The 14,849-nt window shown below is 42.9% G+C and overlaps 1 protein-coding gene and 1 long non-coding RNA gene across 3 annotated transcripts; one reads left to right on the top strand and one right to left on the bottom strand.

Annotated features, from left to right (window-relative positions):
* Positions 1-276: 276 nt before the first annotated feature.
* On the bottom strand, positions 277-11,345 carry wdr13 (WD repeat domain 13). 2 transcript variants are annotated; one of them, XM_062998794.1, is made up of 10 exons: positions 11,281-11,345; positions 10,475-10,536; positions 7,338-7,569; positions 6,216-6,325; positions 5,480-5,610; positions 4,241-4,548; positions 3,479-3,659; positions 1,567-1,708; positions 1,286-1,404; positions 277-815 (listed from the first exon to the last, which is right to left on the bottom strand). In XM_062998794.1, the coding sequence occupies exons 2-10, from the start codon at positions 10,513-10,515 to the stop codon at positions 631-633; spliced, it is 1,449 nt and encodes a 482-aa protein (XP_062854864.1). In that variant the 5' UTR covers positions 10,516-10,536; positions 11,281-11,345; the 3' UTR covers positions 277-630. The 2 variants fall into 2 exon arrangements, with proteins under 2 accessions (XP_062854864.1, XP_062854863.1); XM_062998793.1 differs by lacking the exon at positions 11,281-11,345 and adding an exon at positions 10,924-10,942.
* LOC134318053 (uncharacterized) lies at positions 2,128-3,319 on the top strand. Its single transcript, XR_010013328.1, has 3 exons — positions 2,128-2,265; positions 2,363-2,510; positions 3,016-3,319. It is a non-coding gene; the product is annotated as an uncharacterized LOC134318053 (long non-coding RNA).
* Positions 11,346-14,849: the final 3,504 nt, after the last annotated feature.

A 14,849-nucleotide genomic window follows, 5' to 3' on the forward strand; every position in this document is an offset into this window, starting at 1 on the left:
GTGGGGGAAAGGGTGGGCACACAACCCCGTTCAGAATATTCATATCAGTTCATACCAGCGAGGGAGAAGAAAGAAGAATTTGCTGCCTTTTTTTAATCAAACTGGTAATCAAATGTAATTGATAACTAAGTTTAATTAGACACGACACTCGAGACCCTTTCCAGCAATGTGATTTAGGCTAAAAGGGGGTTAAACACTTTTACTTAAACACTGCAGGTTCCTGAAACGTGTGTGACGTCACCGTGCACGTCAACAAATAAGCAGATACTACAAAAAGAGTGTGTGATGAACTTTATTACTTTCTAATGTTCATAAATACAGTAGTGTTATTTTATAAGCCAACATCATCTCATCACCATTAAACATTGAGGTCGTTCACTTACATGCGCACACACACACACACACACACACAGCATAAAATTTCTCTCTCTCTTACTGAGGCAATAATTTATATAAGACATTTGTGCCGAGCATCAAGCATCACAATCAGAACTGATAAATGAATTAGGAACAGCGCACAGGAACGTCAGGAGAGCGGAACATCAGACAGATGTGCGAGGGGTCGTTACGGCGGGGTCGGACTTGAGCTGCTGATTGAGTGGAAGTTTAGCATTAACAGCATTTTCGTTATTACTTCTGCTCGCGTCTCCAGACGATGACCATGCCCGTGGCGTCGGAGGAGGCCAGTAAACTCTCGTCGCAGTTGAAGCTGACGTCCAGGACGGGGCCGCTGTGCCCCTGCAGCTTGTTCACGATCGCTTTAGTGTTGCGCTCCACATCGAAAAAGTAAACGCACGCGTCTTCGGCGCCGGTCACTGCGAGCGGGAGAGTGATACCGACACGTTAGAAGCAACGGAGACCAAAGTCAGGGACTTGTCATTTTATTTTTATTTTCTATCACCCACTTTATCCTGGTCAGGGTCACGGCGGGTCTGGTTTCATGGGAAAATACTGGACGTAGGGCAGGAATACCCTGAACAGGGCACTTAACCATCAAACCAGTCTCAGACAACAGCCAATCATGTCTGTATAGACACACGAGCGAGGCCCTTAACCCTTAATTGCTCTGACTGTATGCTGTTACAGTACTGTAAGTCACTTTGGATAATGACCATGGCAGCACGAGGTCAATGCTAATAACAAGCAGGCCTGTCAGAATTATTCCATAATCACCTAATTATAGCATATATACTATACATAGTATTATACGTACATATACAGTATATCTGTCAATATGAACAAAACAGCCATTCCTAGTACAGCCGTTTATACACTTTATCCTTACCAACACAGGCGCCTTGTCTGAACGACATCAGTGGGCAGAAGATGCTGTGGATGAGCTGAGAGCTGTGCTGGATTGGGAAGCTTCTCTTCAGCTGCAGGGTTCCTTCATTATCCACAACCCTGCAGAGCCAGAAACATCAACCGTTTATCACCACGCCCAAGCTCTGGTACCAATCTCTTAGAAATAAGGGTGCACCTTCTTTATGCACACATTCTTGCATATATATATACTGTATATACTGTATGTGTGTGTGTGTGTGTGTGTGTGGTTGTTGTTCTGACCTGTAGAGCAGCAGTTTATTGACGCAGGCATTGATGAGGAGTGACGGGTCCCGAGCCTCTCGGCTGATCCACGACCGGGCCGAGATGCTGGAAATCGGGCTTCCCTCGCTCACCACCAGTCTCTTAGCTTTGGTCAGCTTCCCTGCACAGCAAACCCAAACTCAAACTGAGACGCACGTTCGTACCACCATATCCAGGCTTTTTTAAAATGTATTTATTTAATTTTAAATTAACCCTGATCAGCGTGTGAATCTGATCTGAACCTGCATCAGTGTGGAATAAGGTGCAGATCCAGGGTTACAGCTCCACATGTATCTGTGTTTATCTGGATTCTCCTCCCTGTTTCACTTTTAAACTTGTGTTACAGCTCCAGCTTCTGAGAAATGCTGAGAATCAGAATCAGCTTCTCCCAGAGTCTAAAACGCTTCTGGTTGAAAATAAAGCTTAACGTGGTTTAATGTAGTAAAAGAAGGAGACAGGAGCACTAAACTTCTCTTCATTATTACTGCTCATAAGTTCCTCCACTAATCACATTCCTCACTCGCTGTTTTACTACAGTAAGTCACGCTGAGTTTTGTGCACCGCCGTCACACTTCATAGGAAATAACGGCACAAAAAAATGCGCCGGTGCTGAAGGGAATACGATATTCCAACATCGAGCATCTCCAGCATTAAGAAGCGTCAGGAAACAATAAAGAAGTAAAACTAAAGTGCAGCTTTTATTGTATTTTTATTGATGTGTAACTGTTAGTAATTGTATTTCAGTGTGTTTATATTATATTTGTGTTATTTTCAGTGTTTAAGTGTCAAAAACAACCTCATTATTTGACATGAGACTAAAATATCTGCAGCTCCACGGGACCATGGACGCATTAACAGGTTCTCCAAACAACGTCTTTAAAACTCAACACCACTCCCAGAACCCACTGACGTCCAGTTACAAGGTACCGCTGTATACCTATAACGATATCTTTAACATTGCATAATGTATATTGTACATTCACTACACCCTACTTACCTTATTTGTATTTGTATTAGTTCTTCTACTGGAGGCCAAAAATCTTCCTCAGGATTAATAAAGTATCTAAACCCAGAGTTGCTCCATAGTTCCTGTATGAACCTATAAAACTACTAAAACTTCTCATTGATATGAAATCTGAAAATCCTGCTCAGTTATTTGGTCGTTTATAAGATTTTATCTCACTGCAGACTCCAGAATTTAATTGCGAAGTTGAAAAGTTTGGCCTTAAGAACATTAAGAGGAACTTTTAGAAACTTTAGGGCATCTTAATTGACAGTTTTGAGTTATTACAGACCTCCACTGTCCCTATTTTCGCACACTCACTTAAATGCAGTCTGTTTATCTTCATGCACGGGCCAACACCAGGTCTTCTAAATACATGTACAGCATTTAGCATATACAGTATTACTATTATTGTTCCCTTTCAGCTGCTCCCATATATAAGGGTCGCCAGAGCAGATCTGGTCCTCATACCAGACTTGGAACTGTTTTAGGGCCGGATGCCCTCCCTGACGGAACGCTCCTATTTCTTTCCGGGCACTGAGGATTGTTTCAGCCACCTAGTCATGTTTGTGCTGATGCCAAACCGGCTGATAGCACAGTTCAGACTCGAACACTGGATCCCCAGGACGCCTGAGCGCCACCCAAGTGCCGTAACTTTATTAATACAGTGTAATTACTGTACCATCAGATTAATCACTAAAATTAATCATTAAATAAACTATGTATCATCTGTGCACATCAGTATTTTTTCATTCTTAGAGGTGCTACCAGCCTGGCTGCGCTCTCAACCAGACAAAACTGGCCGTGTCCGAGAGGGGGGAGGTCAAACAGGGTTTCTTTCTGATTTGGCCCTACTGGTCAAATTAAATCTGCAGTTCGGGTTCCTACCTGTAGCCATGTCAAAGAGGAAGGAGAAGATGCTCCCTCGGTCATCGCCAGCCCACAGGATCCTCCCCGGGGCGTCGAACGATAGCGACAGCACCCGGCCGGTCAGTTTGCTGGAGCCCCCTTTGACCTTCTTCCCGGTGGAGATGTTCACCACTTGAAGCAGGTGTTTACTGTTCCCAACCTGCACACAGGAGCAGAATGGACTGACCACATGGACTGGTTATCTCGAGAACCTCCTGGTCCTGGGTTATCTGGGCTTGGAGCGAAAGATTAGGTTTGATCTGGTCCAGGATCTGCACTATATGGCCAAAAGTATTTGGACACATGGCCATGAGCATATTGGATCCCATAGAACATTTACATGTTGGGCATTTAGCAGGTGCTTTTATCCAAAGCGAATTACAATCAACACTGAATGCAACCTGGCGGTGATTGGGCTTGAACTGGCAACCTTCTGATTTCTAATCAAGTACCTTAATCACCGAGCTACCACAGAGAGACCCAGGTGTGACCATTTCAGCTAGAACAACAAGCCGCTTATCTGAGAAGAAAAAGACTTTGAGGTGTGTCTGTGTGTGGGAATTTGTGCCCATTCAGTAGCACACAAGAGGACAGCATTTATTTGTATAGCTGGGCACTGATTAATCAGTCGGCGTTCCGCTTCATCCCAGAGCTGTTGAGCTGGGCTGAGCTCAGGGCTCATGCTGGAACAGGAAAGAGCCTTCCCTAAACTGCTGCTGCAGTCAATGAACCCGGACTCACCACGGTGAGGTTGTTGTTCATGGGCTGGAAGGTGCAGCACAGGAGCTCGCTGGATTCGGGGTCGCTGACCTCGCGGATGCACCGGCCGTCCTCCGTGTTCCAGATGCGCAGCGTCCCGTCCAGCGAGGTGGACACGATGACGTCGTTGCTGAGCGACCAGGCGAAGTCGGTCACCGGACCCGCGTGGCCTTCCAGGGCGACCTTGACGGTCGGGGGGAGCGGGGACAGCGCCATGATGGACAGGGTCCCGTCCAGCGAGCAGCAGGCCAGGAGGTGCTTGTCGTCGTTGGCGAACTGCAGTCGAGGAACTGGAGAGAGGAAACAACCACAAAGAGGGAAGAAGACATTAAAACAGCACTTACTGCCTCCTAAACGTTATAATACAGCGGTTACTTAAAACTGGACGTCAGTGGGTTCTGGGAGTGGTGTTGAGTTTTAAAGACGTTGAGTTTCGAGGTATTTTTCCACATAAGGATGTTTGGGGAAACCTGTTAATGCGTCCATGGTCCCGTGGAGCTGCAGATATTTTAGTCTCATGTAAAATAATGAGGTTGTTTTTGACACTTAAACACTGAAAATAACACAAATATAATATAAACACACTGAAATACAATTACTAACAGTTACACATCAATAAAAATACAATAAAAGCTGCACTTTAGTTTTACTTCTTTATTGTTTCCTGACGCTTCTTAATGCTGGAGATGCTCGATTCCCTTCAGCACCGGCGCATTCACACGAGAAGTGACAAAACCGCTCTTGCACACAAAACTCAGCGTGACTTACTGTAGTAAAACAGCGAGTGAGGAATGTGATTAGTGGAGGAACTTATGAGCAGTAATAATGAAGAGAAGTTTAGTGCTCCTGTCTCCTTCTTTTACTACATTAAACCACGTTAAGCTTTATTTTCAACCAGAAGCGTTTTAGACTCTGGGAGAAGCTGATTCTGATTCTCACCATTTCTCAGAAGCTGGAGCTGTAACACAAGTTTAAAAGTGAAACAGGGAGGAGAATCCAGATAAACACAGATACATGTGGAGCTGTAACCCTGGATCTGAACCTTATTCCACACTGATGCAGGTTCACACACTGATCAAGCCGAGCGTTGAACAAAGCGACGGTCACACACACGTCGAGTTTAAGGTACAAATTTCTCCACGAAGGGCGTCGAGTTTTAAAGATTTCAAGTTTATGGGACGTCGAGTTACAAGGTACCGCTGTATCTGATAAAGTTTTCACCTGCAGAGTCGACGTGCTGGTCGAAGATGTGATGCATGCCGGCGAAGGCGTAGTTTTCGCTCAGTGTGGTGTCGCCTGCCATGGCACGACTCGCCTCTGCCACAGAGGTGGGTACCAAGCTGCCCGGGGGCCTGAAAATTTAGCAACGATTCACCAATTACAGGTAGACAAGTATAGGGTTAAAGCTACATCATGCTTCCTCAAAAGTGGAGCTTTCATTATTCGTCTCAACAGTACAAAGTTCGGGGGCCGTCGTCAAGCTGTGCGCCTATACAGACGATGCTCGGCTTCCTCATAGCTGCTGCGGTTACGCCCTCTGCTGGCGGATCGATGGTGCTGCACAGAGACGGGGGATACTGTGACTCTCCGTGCGCTATACGGATCTCCGTATGAATATGCCCGGTGCGGGTGAAAAGAAGCGGTGGGTGCTGCACACGTGTCGGAGGGGGCGTGTGTAAGCCATGACCCTCCTCGGTCAGGAGTGGAGGTCTGCAGCGCCATCGATGAGGAATCCTTATGGCACTCCCACCCTCAGACGAGCCCATCGCTATCTGTATAGGCGTCCGGCCGATCTGAGCACCCCTAAACTTTCTGCTGTTAAATAATAACGAATAATAAAAGCAAATGCCGAAAATTTACATGTAGAGGGGAGTCGGATATGACTAAATTGGGAGGAAAAGTGGGGGGAAATGCAAATAGGGACGCACACACAAAACATGGTCTAAGACGCACCTACCTTTCTTCATACACCGCCCGGTTCATCTGGGCCTGCAGCTGATAGGAACCACGACTTACTGAGCGACGGTGACCTCGAGCACCCTGAGCCCTGGGGTCCTCGTCAAAGTCCTGGTACGAACAGGGGGGGAACGAAAGGAAGGCGGGAAAATACAAACATAGGAAAAGAGAAAGAAACAGACGGACATGAGAGAATCAAAAGAAAACATAAGAGAGAGAGAGAGAGAGAGAGAGAGAGTAGGGGTGAGTAGGTGGAAATAAGCTTCATTCTTCGTACATAATAATACAGAGATTCGAAAAGTGACAGAACGTTTCATTTGATTCGATTTTCATTAACCACTTTATCTGGTCAGGGTCCAAGCAGGTCCAGGTCCACTGGGAAACACTGGGCTTAAGGCAGGAGCACCCTGGAAAGCTCTGCTAACGGCAGGCCAGGCGCCTATACAGACAACGATCGGCTCGTTTGAGGGAGGGAATGCAGCAGGGCATTCCTCATAGCTGCTGCGATCACGCCCTCTGCTGGCTGATGGATGGTGCTGCACAGAGACGGGGGATAATAGGGATCAGTGCTTGTAAAATACTCCAAATGGCGTCTCTAGGTACGTGCAAGGTTTTTCACCCATTTGCTATTTTGGTGTAATAGAATCCACTCTCTCAGCTTCTGTGAGCAGCTCCTTTGTTTACAGCATGGCTGCAACACACCTTGTACACTTGAATCTCTGAGTAGTGTCTATATAACACATCACAGCTTCAAGTCTCAGGGTTTAATCATGTTGGAACCCAGATTTAGGTTACTTAGACTAGCAGTAAGTATAAGATCAGTAATATTCTATAGTGGGTGAATAAAATCTCCTGCTGCTTTAAAATGCCACATCATTAATTGTATTTCTTCATTTGCTGCATCGTTAGACTGATATAAGTGTTGTTTAAAAGAAAATCCAGCTCTGCAGAAATGCATACAGGTATAAATCTGTATTTTCTCCTCTCCTGGGGGGGGGGTTGAATATTTACAAATGTGACAGTATACAAAATTTTAGGACACAGTAACATATATGTGTTGCTAAATAACAACGTCCTCTGGTTCTCAGGGTGCCCATCACTCCCGGGAACCGGGGTATCTAACCTCCATGCGGTCCAGTGTAGTGCGTGAGCTGCGCACACTGCTGGCCCTGAAGCTGCTCTGCTCGGACAGCGGCCCGTAGCGCAGGGCGAGCAGCTGGCTGCGCAGGCGCAGGTACTGTTTGCGCAGGACCGGCTCGAAACCACACTTGGCGTTCTCTCTGAGCAGCTGGCTACGCCGGCGGATGTACTGGGTGCGGAACTGGGGGAACGTGGGCGTCCGGTAAGCATTGTACCTGCGGCAGAGAGAGAGGCACAAAAACAGTGATATGTTACATAAATACAGCAAATCAGACTCACTGTACAATTATACACATCCTGTAGGTTAGAGAAATGCAAAATTATGAGCATTTTTACTAAGAATGAGGTACAACAGTGCCTCTAGTGGTTACAAGGTGAAATAGCAGCTGTGCATGTTTTTAACCATGATCACAGCAGTGCTATCGACCGGTCGGGTGTCTACACAGACATGACCGGCTTGTTTTATTACGTAGGGTCCTGTGGAATATAAATGTTCCCAGACTGTGTTTTAATGTAAACCTGAAGTCGTGTCGTCATTTTGTAGGCCACACCATGTTGTTATGCCCATATTTGGTAACCCGGGTCTAACAGAAATTGTGAATAGGAGAAATGAACGGAGATTTCGCAAATCGCCTCTCTCGCATCCTGTAGTCATAAAAAATGTCCCAGAGCTGTTAGGTTTTGTTTCATGGAGATTCTTCTGTCTATTATCACTGGATCCTCCGAATTATGAAGCTGTTAAAGAGTCAAAATATGAATATTGCTGCATGTAAGCTAACGCTACTGCGCACTGAATTGACGTCACTAGACTGGAAGCCTCTTAATTTTTTCTTTTATAAGCCTCTTAAATAGCCGCACGAAGCAGCACGATTCGCCGGCGTAACAAGTTTTGGTTGATATTTTTAGTAGCTAGCTACATTAAAGTAGAAAGCGAGGACGGTCGGGTGTTACGCCTTCGGTTGCACTCACCAAAAGCGAGCCGCTCGTTCCGTCGTTTTGATCGGTGCAGTTCAGTGACGTGTAATTAACGCGCAGTAGCGTTAGCTTTCGTGTAGCGTTATTAGTATTACGACCTTTTAACAACCTCGTAATTCAGAGGATCCGGTGATGTACAGGAGAGAAATGTACACAGGACGAAACGTACAGGGTTCTGAACGTGTTTATTCAGCACAGGATAAGTTAGAGACGATTCTTTGAAAACCCCGTTCATTATTCCTATAGGAAATCTGAGTTAGACCCGGGTCTCCAAATATGGGCATAACGAGGACTACACAGTCAGTAGTACAAAAGATTTTTGTATGGCTGGGTGCTGATTGACCAGAGCTGTTGAGGTCAGGGATCTGTGTAGAACGCTGGAGCGTGCTTTGTGCACAGGGGCGAGGTCATGCTGGAACAAAAATGGGTCTTAGGGGCAAGCCGTCGCCTAGTGGTTAAGGTACTGGACTAGTAATCAGAAGGTTGCTGATTCAAGCCCTACCACTGCTAGGTTGCAGTTGTTGGGCCCTTGACCAAGGCCCTTAACCCTCAATTGCTTGTATACTGTAACTGTAGTGTAAGTCGCTTTGGATAAAAGCGTGAATGTAAATGTAAGTCAGAAGCGTATATATACTTTTATTTTAGATATTTGATTTATTAAACCTGTTGTGGCTGTAACACATGAATTTAAAAATTAGAAGGAGGTCCCAATACTTTTGTCCATCAAGTGTAGCTGACATGAGCAAATTTGGGGTTACAGTGTGTGAATGTCCTCACATTTTAAGCACAAAAAAAGCAATAAAGTTTTGGTCCCCCGCGATGACCACTGCTTTATTGAAGAGGCTGAGGGTAAAGGTGATGGACTGGCCAAGCATGTCTCCAGACCTAAACCCAATAGAACATCTTTGGGGCATCCTCAAGCGGAAGGTGGAGGAGCGCAAAGTCTCGAATATCTGCCAGCTCCGTGATGTCGTCATGGAGGAGTGGAAAAGCATTCCAGTGGCAACCTGTGAAGCTCTGGTAAACTCCATGCCCAGGAGAGTTAAGGCAGTTCTGGGAAATAATGGTGGCCACACAAAATATTGACACTTCATGAACTTTCACTTAGGGGTGTACTCACTTTTGTTGCCGGTGGTTTAGACATTAATGGCTGTATATTGAGTTATTTTGAGGGAAGAATAAATTTACACTGTTATATAAGCTGCACACAGACTACTTTTCATTGTGTCAAAGTGTCATTTTGTCAGTGTTGTCCCATGAAAAGATATACTTAAATATCTGCAGAAATGTGAGGGGTGTACTCACTTTTGTGATACACTGTATATATATATTTTTTTATATATATATATACAGTATATATACACAGTGAGCGAACATTCGGAGAGCGGACGGTGTTTTCTTTATATTTTGTAAAATTCTATATTAAAATGTCCCAGAGAATGTGCAGAGGAAGCGCAGTGCTGTGAAAATGAATCTATTACTATTCGGTGTTGTATAATTACTCCTGCCAGTAGGTGTCATTGTGTATCAGACAGAGGGGACAGTGAGTAAGAGAGAAGAAGGAATTCGGCTTAGTAAAGTATTCTTTCCTACAAAATACAACACTACTGAAATAAAGAAGGAAATAATAGAGAAATATGAGAGTTATTGTTGTTTCTGGTAGATACACTTTATATAATAAAGAAGGAAATGTATTATGGTGTTTGGTGCAGCACACGTACTGTACTGAAATGTGATGTGTGTTTATGTACAGTACTACTGTGTATTGTTGTTTATTATTGTTTATTACAGTATTATCTATTCTATAATTTAAGATTAAGGGAAAATATACGTGTATTTATAATAAAAAAGAGCATTTAAGACATTAGAGAGGTTAGGGGTAAGGGGGGGTTTGGGAGGTCTGGCACGGATTAATTCTTTTTACATTATTTCTTATGTAGAAAACAGGTTTAACTAACGAACATTCTGACTTAAGAACAGCCCTTCAGAACCAGTTACATTCATAAGTCAAGGGTCCACTGTATTAACATTTAGCCCAAAGATAATATGCACCACAGCTTTGATATAAGTGCATGAATCGGTGTTTTTATTATTTAATAACATTGCATTAAATGAAGTGAATGAAATGAAATGACTGGCACTCACCTTGCATCCACTGCCAGCACCTGCTGCCACACTGCAGCCATGCCACACACACTGAGGGCTGCCTAGTGGGCAAAAAGACACAAAAATGGCTTATATGAATGACATTTTACAACAAAATTCAATAGAAGAGTAGCTGCAAATGCTTAAATATGCTTAAATAACAGGTCTGAGTTATGGGAGCATTATTTCCATCACTGGCCTCCCATTATAACCACAGTAACAGTATTCCGTACAGTTAGCTGTTGTCTTAGTAATTATAAACATTATAAATTATAAATATCACATACATTACAAATTGCGCCTACTTAAATGCATCTGCTAGACACATATTCACCCTGATTGATTAAAAGTAAACTGTAAAATGATAAACATGAACTGCACGGAACACTGTTAAGCAGCTGAAGAGAAAAGGGCAGGGCAGCTACAAACCACTCAAACCGTATTCCTACATTTTGCATGACTGGTGAGGCACTCATTTCATGTCGAAAACAGTCTGTCTGATAAAAAACAAAACAATTAAGACTCGTGTTTGCCATAAACACCAAATAAATACAAATCATTCCTCTCAGAACCGGAGAGTCAGTGCTGCTGAGCGGTTCGCATTAGCATTATGCTAAGGAAACCAAGCAGTGAAGCTAACCAGCTAACCTGCTAACCAGAGAGACGCAACCTGCCGACGTAAGCAACCCAGCTATACAATGTCAGTCATCTCAAGCACTCACAACAAGTCTTTTTTACTTCATCTTTTCATTCTGACTGAATTATATAAGGATCAAATGTATTATTCGCGGTTAATGAAGATTTACCTGGAATTCCTCACAGCGACATTTTCCCTACACAGACCGCATCACATGACCGAGCTGACAGATCCCTACGCCTGGAATGACGCATGTCACCATGGCAACCAGACCTCGCATACTTCTGTACTAAAGAGTATCTTAGATAGGTGGAGTACGCTGTGCTGACAGAGTGGTTAGTACGTACTACTCAGTATGTTAGAATAGTAGTATTAACAATACTGCACATACAATGACAAGTAGCTGAATCGGTAATGTTAACTCAACGTCCCCTAAACTCGAAATCTTTGAAATTCGATGTTTGTGTGACCGCCGCTTTGTTCAGCGCTCATCAGCGTGTGAATCTGATCTGAATCTGCATCAGTGTGGAATAAGGTGCAGATCCAGGGTTACAGCTCCACATGTATCTGTGTTTATCTGGATTCTCCTCCCTGTTTCACTTTTAAACTTGTGTTACAGCTCCAGCTTCTGAGAAATGCTGAGAATCAGAATCAGCTTCTCCCAGAGTCTAAAACGCTTCTGGTTGAAAATAAAGCTTAACGTGGTTTAATGTAGTAAAAGAAGGAGGCAGGAGCACTAAACTTCTCTTCATTATTACTGCTCATAAGTTCCTCCACTAATCACATTCCTCACTCGCTGTTTTACTACAGTAAGTCACGCTAAGTTTTGCGCACCGCCGTCACACTTCATAGGAAATACCGGCACAGCGGCGCAGAAGCGGTTTTGTCACTTCTCATGTGAATGCGCCGGTGCTGAAGGGAATCAAGCATCTCCAGCATTAAGAAGCGTAATGAAACAATAAAGAAGTAAAACTAAAGTGCAGCTTTTATTGTATTTTTATTGATGTGTAACTGTTAGTAATTGTATTTCAGTGTGTTTATATTATATTTGTGTTATTTTCAGTGTTTAAGTGTCAAAAACAACCTCATTATTTTACATGAGACTAAAATATCTGCAGCTCCACGGGACCATGGACGCATTAACAGGTTTCCCAAACATCCTTATGGAGAAAAATACCTCGAAACTCAACATCTTTAAAACTCAACACCACTCCCAGAACCATCTGACGTCCACCTAATTTCAGTGGTAATTTCACCACTGATGGTTTCATCTAAATTATTAAATTAACCTGTAATATTATTATAGTCATGTTATGATTTGAAAGGTTAATTTAACCTTAATGTCCGATATGTTAGTTAAATAATTGCTAATAGTATTTCAATGAAACTATGACCGTTTAAAGGTCACTGTGTAACACAAAGAGCATTAAAACGTACATTTCTAAAAGAATATCTTATTAAAACATGTACAGTATATTTTACACGTATGTTGCTCTGTACAGCGTAATAAAGACTCATCATGTTGAAAACAATGCAGTGGATTAAACCGTACAATAGTTGTTTAGGCATGCATGCTTTTTCCTGAGCTCAGCAGGCGTGCCCTGAGTGCAGTGCAGTGCCACAGCTGACCGAGCTCTTTGCTTTTTCCCTGCACTTTTTCCCGAAGAGGCCCCGGGCCCCGGGCTATTCACCATCCAGTGCAATAAATAAGCAGGGCAGATCGAGCCGACCATTACACTGTCAAAAAAGGACGTTTACAGCCTACAGCCGAAATGCCCGGAAAAGGTATGCTTATAAATCCGTGCACGTTTTGGTTGATGTGTTCTGTGGTCGTTCATTAATTATTAATGTTTACTATCATTCTGTTAAATTACCAGAGCTGTATTAGATGTTTTCAGGGTTGATCTGACTTCATATGTTCATCTACAGGTAACAAGTCGGACAAGAAATCCAACACCAAGGTAAATATAAACTCTTAAAATGCTTCATCACTGCCAGCATGTCATATTTAATGCATTTACCCCTGCTGTGAAATGAGTTCTACCAGTTCTAAGCTATTCCCCTCAGAACACTTAGAAACCCTCAGTTTATCTTAACCAGCAGTAAAGAACATTCTGTGCCCATACGAAAAAGGAACAAAACACTATTTCAACAAAATAAATGCTCGTTTGTGCCGGTTTTTGTTTCTGCACAGCCGCCTCAGAGTCCCAAAGAGCAGCCGAAGAAAGGTGATCAGAAAGATGACGGCAACAAGAAGCAGGGAGGTGAGCGCCAACAGCACCGCACTGCAACGACATTAAATTAAAACACATGGGTGCCCAGCTGGCCATTTAGCGGGCATAATTTGCAGGGAGGGATGACCGGAATATGAGGACGGGGTTTTTTTCAAATTGTAATTCGTCCACGTTCTCAAACCCTGACATTTATTATAAAACAATTACCAAACATACTGAACAATTACATTTTAAACTTTAATTATGTTCAGGCATACATTTAAAATCTATGGAGCCCTAAAAATGTGTTTCTCTTGTTTAGGATGCAAGCACACTTTAGGGACATTACCTGTACATAACTATCCTAAAGCTGTTTTCTTAGTCTATACTGAATTGTAGTTAACTGATATTGCATGAGGACGATGTTGCCATAACGCACATTAAATGTAGGTAAGATCGAATAAGATCCAGTAAGGATCTGTTTTAATTTTAACATAGCAAACAGTACTGCGTGCATTTCTCTATTACTAAAGAGCGATGATATTGATTATGTGATATGATAAAGTGCAAAAAATATCATATCACACCTTTGGGGCTCTGTTAAAATAACATAATGTTACTAGCTGCTTTAAAGGGGGTTTTATTGTACGTGGGAGATCGTGAGAGTGCAGGTAGTGTAATTTTCTTGCTGTTTATAGTGAAGATATCTGTCTGTGTGTTTATCTCCTGCAGGACAGCCGAAGGGAGAGAAGCAATAACTTCCAAGCCTTCATGAAGCTGGTTTTAAAGACCCTGCTGAGTTCTTGCTTCCATTAGCAGAGACCCACAGGGCAGACAAGGCTGACCAGGTCCCAAACCACCTTTACTGGCAAAATTCAGCCTTCATCCACTTTTTATCCAGGTCACTTTAATAATGCAGGAGAAAAAATTTAAGTTTCTATCCAAAGACTGGTGATCTAGCTTAAAACTCCTCTGTACAGTTTTCTAAACCCTATTAACTGCATCTCTTCTTTTTATTTAACTGTTTAATAATGTAATAAACTATACTTACTTGTATGCCAAGCTTGTGCATTACATTAAAACTTAAGTCAATTAATACACGTAGAAATGACAAATTGGAGCAATGGAAAATGCTATATGATGTAAAAATGACTAAATATATAAATCCTGCCTATATAACCGCAGTGCTGCAGGTTCAGGCTATGTTTACAAGGTTTGCACACATCAACCCAAACCTACCCTACAAATATTATATTTATTGCAATTTCTAAATGCTTTACAAAAATTTATACTTGGACTGGCATGTTTACATTATTGTCATCTATACAGTACTGCACATATTCCAGCTTCCTCAGATTGTGTGTGTGTGTGTGTGTGTGTGTGTGTGTGTGTGTGTGTGTGTATCTTCCATTTATCCAGCATGCTTGTGATGCAGAACCGTTCCACATTTTGCATTTAACAGCAATAATGAGTTAATTATGCATGAAATGCTTCATGAGGTTAAATGGAAGCATGCCGCATGTTA

This window comes from Trichomycterus rosablanca, chromosome 7 (genome assembly GCF_030014385.1).
Source record: "Trichomycterus rosablanca isolate fTriRos1 chromosome 7, fTriRos1.hap1, whole genome shotgun sequence".
NCBI classification, from domain to species: domain Eukaryota; kingdom Metazoa; phylum Chordata; class Actinopteri; order Siluriformes; family Trichomycteridae; genus Trichomycterus; species Trichomycterus rosablanca.

What these genes read in the sequence shown, in the direction of transcription:
- wdr13 (XM_062998793.1), bottom strand. An exon ending in GTGCTGGCAGTGGATGCAAG is followed by an intron (nt 7,570 to 10,474) that starts GTGAGTGCCAGT and finishes TCTCTGCCGCAG; the next exon opens with GTACAATGCTTACCGGACGC. An exon ending in CGGGCGGTGTATGAAGAAAG is followed by an intron (nt 5,611 to 6,215) that starts GTAGGTGCGTCT and finishes CTAAATTTTCAG; the next exon opens with GCCCCCGGGCAGCTTGGTAC.